The 7,879-nt window shown below is 36.5% G+C and overlaps 1 protein-coding gene across 4 annotated transcripts in view; it reads right to left on the reverse strand.

Moving 5' to 3' along the window:
- The window catches only part of pbx1a (pre-B-cell leukemia homeobox 1a), a 133,180-nt gene extending 126,397 nt beyond the window's left edge, over positions 1 to 6,783 (reverse strand). For 2 of the 4 annotated variants that reach the window (XM_073920766.1, XM_017358962.4), the window contains exons 1-2: positions 6,162 to 6,783; positions 4,228 to 4,301 (exon numbers count right to left, since the gene is read on the reverse strand). In XM_073920766.1, coding sequence (XP_073776867.1) covers positions 4,228 to 4,301; positions 6,162 to 6,349 — 262 coding nt within the window. In that variant the 5' untranslated portion in view covers positions 6,350 to 6,783. 4 annotated transcript variants of the gene reach the window in all.
- Positions 6,784 to 7,879: the final 1,096 nt, after the last annotated feature.

Below are 7,879 nucleotides of genomic sequence, written 5' to 3' on the forward strand. Positions count from 1 at the left end.
TCGGGTAGTGTATGTCCAAGAGTAACAGGCCTGATGAAAGCCCCAAGGGTAAAAACATGACTGAAACCCGATACCAACAAACATCAAACTTAATGTCCATTCCGCACACATCCATCTATATGTGCCAGTCACCAATTTTAAACACACACACACTCACACACACACTCACACAGTGGCCTTGCATTGAGCATGCAGCAAACTACACGAGGCTATACGAACGCTTTAAATAATCTGAAACACTTGCGGCGCTAAAACAGCCTTGTTTAAAAGCCCCCTCCCCGCATTGCATCCTGTTCCATGAGCCGCAATACTTGTTTATACTCGCACGCCAGCCTGTGTCGTGTTAGTCGGTCAGGCCCTGTGTAAAAATACACAGCGAGGTCAGAAGTTCAGGCCAGCTCTGTCTGCTGCTGGCACACCGTACTGCCCCGCTTGTCAGCTGCTTGCCAGAGGAGGGCACATCACCACGCCGTCGTCCCGCATGGCTGTCAACACGCCACGCAACACGTGCTGCGCACCGGGCAAACTCACTGCCACGTCAATCTAGGCGAGCTGACCCGCAGGTTACCAAGAATTACAGGAGCCGTGTCATTTGGTGCTCTCTCAACACGTCTGCAGATGAAATATATTAGCAGAGCAAAAATTTATAGTTCATGTTGAAGAAACTTAATAGGAATTACGAGCTGCGTTTAAAGCAGGTGACAACGCGTTGATCAAAACATTAAAGATTCCTGTAAATCAAGGTTATTGTGAGCAGAAAAAGTGTATTTCTTTCAAAACACAGAGCCACTGTTTCATGACCTCCACAGTCTGTTATGAAAGCCAAGACGCAGCACGCTACGCCATTTCAACAAAACAGACCTGCTACGGATTTAATAACCTCGCTTTTCTGGAATCCACCTGGGACTCAGTGGCTGCAACAATGTAAAAGTGTGAACAAGGCTGAGTCTTTATTAAAAAAAACAGAAAAATTAAAAAGGGCCTGGCCAAAAAAAAAAAAAAAAAATGGTGGCTGCTCTCGTTTGAGCGCTCAGCACATTTGCAGTAAATGTCACGGCGGAGGTTTGAGCCATTTTCTCGGTGGCGGCGGTGGATTTTTAGTGGTGTCTGTCTGTGCAGTGTGAAATTACACCCTCGCATTAAAAAGAGACAGAAGTGAACCGAGGTACAGCTCACGGCTAATTCTGCAGGAGAGTGAACGGAAGGGGGGGTTTAATGTACAAGGACCTTTCAAATCAACCGTCGGGGCTTGAGTTCATTTATTTTCAAACCATGTTGCCGACAGCGTTTTCAGCAGTATAAAAACTGACACCTAAAAACAGACTCTATTTGCTTTCTATTTTCAGAGTGTTTTCTTAAGTCACAGTCAGGCTACTATCAATAGCATCCACTTAAAAAGCATCAAAAATCCTTTTTTCCCTCTGTCAATTCCCAAGCTAGGGCTCATAAAACTGCAAAAATAGTTTGCAAATGTTTGTGGCTGAATGTTTGATGGTGCATATAAAACAAATTACATTTGGGTCAAAGATGAGAGGCAGCATTTTGGTGTCTGCATCAAATTAAATGTACAAAAGTCAATTTATATACACAGAAAGCAAAGTAAAGCATCTGCTATACATATTTTTTTTGGTATATACAGTTGAAGTCAGAATGATTGAACCTCCTTTAAATTATTTTTCTCTTTTTAAATACTTCCCAAATGATGTTTAACAGAGCAAGACAATTTCTACAGTATGTCTGATAATATATATATATTTTTTCTTTTGGAGAAAGTCTTGTTTGTTTTATTTCGGCTAGAATAAAAAAACATTTTAAGGTTAAAACTATGAAAAAAAAAAAAGTCAATAGTCTACAGAACAAACCGTCGTTATACAATAACTTTCCTAATTACCCTAATCTGCCTAGTTAACCTAATTAACCTAGTTAAGTCTTTAAATGTCAATTTAAGCTAAATAAAAGAGTCTTGAAAAATATCTAGTCAAATATGATTTTCTGTCATCATAGCAAAGATAACACAAATCAGTTATTAAAAATGAGTTATTAAAACTATTATGGTTTAATGGTTTAATAACTATTATGGTTAGAAATGTGTTGAAAAAGTCTTCTCTCTGTTATACAGAAATTAGGGGAAAAATAAAGGGGGGTTAATAATACTGACTTCAACTGTAAATCATTGTCACAATGAAATATTGTGTGTCTTCATTAAATCATGGTAAAATGTATGGAAGTCATAGTTGAGTTGAAAAAAAACTTAAGCAGTTCTAATGTACTAGAAATAAAATTAAATCTGTAAAGATCTGCAGCCAATCTCCAATAATTTTCATCTTTGACCCATTTATACATAATATCAAGCACAAAAAGTCCTATTCTGCTTGACAAGACTCCTTCCTTTCCTTCGCTTCTTTCAACAAATGGAAAGCCCTAACTTTTTCAGGTTTTCAGCCCGAAAAGAAAACAAACCAGAAATCAGCTAATGTTAATTTGTCATAGGAACGCAGATCAAATGCAAGTAGGTTTGATTCTGATGATCCGCTGCTCCTAATGAAGTCCTGAGAGAAAAGAAGCAACCACGTCATAACCGAGGAAGTTCACACGAGACAAAAACAACACCAGGGCTGCGTTCAACTACAAACAAAAGCTCAACATGAGGTGCTTGTGTGTGTGTGTGTGTGTGTGTGTGTGTGTGTGTGTGTGTGTGTGTGTGTGTGTGTGTGTGTGTGTTTAGGGGAAAAAGAATCTAATACAAAGTAGGCAAAACAAACAAACAAGCAACTAATTCACGCACAGGATTCGAACTCAATAAAAAAGTACCATCTTCAACATCTAACACAGCCTATTTGGGTTTATCTCTCCAGTCTAAAACCCCGCAGGTTCCCATTTGCCAGGAACTGTGGGAAGAGAAGCAGGAGCAAAAAGCCAGGAAGAGGTCCAAGTCACTTTGTTCTTCATCTTGGAAACGAACTTTGAGTGAACCCCGGGTGACGCCAAGCAGTTCAAAAGAGCTAGGCATAACTCTTTCCCTCCTCGGAGAACCTTGCTAAACAAGAGGAGGAAAAAAGCAAAGCTAGTGCCATGAGGCTCCTGTGATCGCTGACACGGTGGCCCTGCAAAGCCTCTTCATTCGCTCAGAGTTGCACTGAGGAGGGGGAACTTCTCCACAGCACTGCTGCTTTCAGACAGTGTGGCAGAAAGCCAGCTTCAGCTTCCATGTAATGAAATCTTTGTAAATTACACTTTGGGGCTAATTAGTAGGAAGATGCGGCTGCTTTTTTTTTTTTTTTTTTTGACATTTGTTGTTGTTTCTCGTTATAGCAATCTACCTTGAAAACCTTCACTCAGGGACGATCGCATAATCAAAACAGCATGTTCATTTCGCCCTAATGAATAGCGCTTCTGGTGGACTTTTAAACTGCTATTAAAGCACTTTGCTTGAGCAGCTACAATTCTAAAACTACAAAATGCATACATTAACAATTTACAATCGGCAACTCACTGTACAGGGCAGCAAAAATAATATCAATAAACAAATAAAGGTAAAATGTTGAGTAAAAATGTAATATATTACAATCTTAAGTTTTAAAATAATTAACTTAATGTATTGCATAGTTACTTATTATAGAAAGCAATGTGAATATATTTATTGATTTATTTATTTATTCAGTGTAAGCTAGACATAAAATTGTAATATTACATGTGTACCCAAAACTGTCACACTAAAGTTAAGCATATTAAAAGAAGGATGCGTGACTTCTAAAGTTAACACTCAAAATCTCAATTTAATGAGTAGAGCGGTCATATTTTTTAACCTAATATTTCTATACTAAACCTAATCAGTCACGCTCAATCAGTATATGATACAATGCAATGTAAAATGCTGCATTAAGTAATGCACTTCAGCTCTGATGCACAAATTATAACCCTAGCACACAAAATAATAATAATAGCTATCTATTTGAGGAATCTAAATGCAGAATAAATCACAACAGGAATTGTTCTGTTATTACTGTAATATCAGAACTTTGACAAGGTGCAGTCTTGACTCTAACTACAAATTCTCCTCTATCTAAATATCTAATAACACAGATTCTCACAAGACACGCAATATATCACTGTATTAAAGAGCTGTGTAGCACAAAAAAAAATCAATATTTCAATATCCCGCTTAATGTGATAACTGGATTTAAACAAAGCAAAGTTCTGTTCTCATTGTGAGAGAGGAAAACCCACCTGTTTTTTCTTTTATTTCACACAGGACGTTGAACAGAGCCGGCTTCATTCTGTGACAATTCAGCGCATGCTTCCTAAAAACACAAACAGAAAATAAATACTACGCCGTCACTGTGCATGAACTGTCAGAGCTGTCAAAACACAGACATTAGGCTTAGAAGGAATGTCTGCTATGTCTGATGGAAATGCGTTTTGGAGTATTTTAAAAAATGGTATTTGATAGAAGACAGCTGACAAATGCCTCTAAATTGTGTAGCACTTTTTGGAAGTGATGCATGTGTTAAATGAGCAAAAAAATAACTGTCAGGATGTTTCAAATGAATCTTAGATGGCAGAATGAATGAAGTAGACTGAAATATGGAATTAGCATTGTATACTCATGGGATGAGAAAATAGAACAACAAATAATGACATCATTAGATATTAAAACATTGTTTCATTTCAATATAAGAGGGGACTGAAGAAAATAGCAAAGTAAAATAATTATTACACATCTTATTTAAAATAAAAAGCTACTTAATTTTAAATAAAAAATATAATAATAATAATAATAATAGTAATAATAATAATTTTACATATTAAAGTAAATATTAAGCTATATACAATAATTGCATTACAGTAAAGAGTTAAATGAATTTGACTCCAAAGTGAACTCACTTTTAAACACCATGAATTGCTCATCTAAAGTGACTAGCAATCTTTAAGGAAAATAAAATAAAAAATACAATAAAATATTATAAAAATAAAAAAATAAAAAATGTAAAAGTATTAAACCATATATAATCATAAGCATGGATTGAAGTTGACTGCAAATTACATTAATACCAAATATTTGTTGACTAAATTGGTAAATAAAAAAGAAGAAAGCTAATAAATAAACATTAAACCCCAATTATAAAATAAAGTTAAATTACTTCCTTTAAATAAATAAATTATATATATATATATATATATATATATATATATATATATATATATATATATATATATATATATATACATATTATTTTATTAATTAATATAGAATCATAAATATAAATAACATAGCTGCTTAAGATATTCATTCAAGATATCAGATATTAATTTAAGGTGGCAATCAATCATTCATCAGAAGTAAAATATTAATAAAAAAAATAGCCACAGATATTATTGACATCAGTACAAGAGTGTCAAATGCAATTTAGACATTCACATGTAGTTTTTATTAATGTATTTTTATTTTATTTAATTATTATTATTATTATTATTATTATTATTACTATTATTTTGCAGGTTCAAGTATTATTTGAAAACTGAAATGTTTGCATTTATCTCAGTCTTTTAAAAACACCTGTGTTGACAGTTGCTAATTAAGGCTAACGGTCAGGTGAATTATTTCTTGTCAACACTTCATCAGACTGTCTAATTGCTTTTAAATGCTACAAGTAGATACGTTACTCTAAAGAAAGTATTTTACGGCGTCCCTTCTGTACACAATCAAGCTATACGTAAACACTGCACAGTTATGGACTTTCTGACGATTAATAATTTGTAAGTATCCAAAAATCATTACCATTTATTCCCTGGCTTAAACATAAGGTGCTTGCAGTCCAATAAATAAATAAACTAGGACTGAATCCACCCGCAACATGTAGTAAGTCTATATGGCACCGAATCAATGCGCTTTTCTCATTTGTAACCTGCGAGATCCAGAGCAATTGGAAATCGAAACGATGCATCTGGGAGGAAGAAGAAGAAGAGCACATAATGTGCACAAAGGCGCACGGGAAAAGCATATTTCTTGTGCAAAATTGATAAAAGTTTGAAAAAAGACGCAAAAAGAAAAGTCGGTGCGCATTGGGGTGGCGCGTAAAAATATAACCCAGCTGACTTGCTAACACTGTCCACGAAGTTAATAAAGCTAAGACAGCATGCATAAGATCTCGGAAACATACCTGGCCTGCGCCTCGTCCAGACTTTGGTCGGTTATGGTCATGATTTGCTGTAATATGTTTCCAATGTCCTGTTTTCTTCCCTCGTCGTCCGCTCCTCCCGTGCCATCCTGCATATGCTGCGCCAAGCCGGGGTGTCCGGCCATGCCCACCCCGTGAGAAGAGTGCATCAACCGGGGCTGGTCATCCATCCTCGCCGCTGTTTTGGAGACTCTAGTGACTTTTCAGATTTCGCCTGGGAGAAAGGAAATTCCTTCGGCAAACTCTCTCCGTCACTCCCCCCTTTTTTGCTTTCTGGGTGTCTGAAGCGCGCTTACAACATGGAGAGAGGGAGACAGGGGAGAAAAGGCAATGCTCCCTCTCGCACAGCTGGTTTGGGTGAAATCTGATCTGGAGAGCTGCTTTAGGATCAAGCCACTCCTGCTCTTGCCACCAAAGCCAAGACAACAGAGCCCAACTTTGTCTAAGGGCTGCTGTAATCGTGCGTAATCTGCGACTCTGCCGCGTAACTCCTTGTTTCCTTTGACAGCTTTACGACTCAAACAGCTTTGAGACGTGCTTTGAAGGCGTTAAACGTGGGGAGAGAAGTGCTTTTGTTTCGCACAGGTCTGCTGGCAACACTGACACATAGCGGAGGGCTCCGCCCACCAACACTGGCACACAGCGCTCGCGCGCCGCCCCTCGAACGTGGTTGGACGAGAGCATAATTGTGGCCCCGCCTCGCTTCTTCCACGAAACGTCAATCATATTTCTGAAGAAGGTGGGTCGTCGTAATAAGCTTTAAGATGTGGCGTTAGCGCCCGAACTGGACAGGGTGGTAACACGGTGATGGATAGAGGTTGAACTTGAAAATAAATAATGCTGCTTGGCGTTAAGCCTCTGTGTCCGCTATTCCCCCCACTGTCAAGCAGGACGAGACCTCCATATTATCTCATACTGTGGTCAGTAAAGATCTGTTTTTTTTTTTTTTTTTTTTTTTAATGAATATATTTTTTATTTATTTCTTTGGCATTTATGACAAACATTTGAAGGGTTCGATGTGTTTCATGCAGAGTTGTCAGCCATAAATCAAAGTCAAAATGTCTTGATTTATATGTGAACCTGGACATGGCTGCTGTAAATATCCAGACAACTCCATATAAGATATATGGTGATGCACAGAACATTTATAGCACCTATATAATATTATGCACAAGTAATTATTGACAATAATGCATGTAAACACACCCATCTTAAGCACCTTTTTATTATTTTTAACTTGCAATGTGCTTACACAAATTCTGCACGTTCAGCTGAAATCAGAATTATTAACCCCCCTTTGAATTATTATTATTATTATTATTATAGTTGTTGTTATTTTTATACTTCCCAAATGATGTTTAACAGAGCAAGGACAATTTCACAGTATGTCTGATAATATTTTTACTTCGAGAAAGTCTTATTTGTTTATCTTTTTAATTAAAAAAAAAAAAAACATTTTAAGGTAAATATATTTTTTGATAGTCTACAGAACAAACCATCTTTATACAGTTACTTGCCTAATTACCCCAACCTACCTTGTTAACCTAAAGTTAAGCTATAGAAATGTCTTGAAAAATATCTAGTAAAATATTATTTACTGTCATTATGGCAAATATAAAATACAGAAATGAGTTATTAAAACTAGTATGTTTAGAGAGTATGTGTTGAAAAAATCTCTGTTAAACAGAAATTGGGGGGGG

The sequence above is a fragment of the Danio rerio genome, chromosome 2 (assembly GCF_049306965.1).
Source record: "Danio rerio strain Tuebingen ecotype United States chromosome 2, GRCz12tu, whole genome shotgun sequence".
In the NCBI taxonomy this organism is placed as follows: domain Eukaryota; kingdom Metazoa; phylum Chordata; class Actinopteri; order Cypriniformes; family Danionidae; genus Danio; species Danio rerio.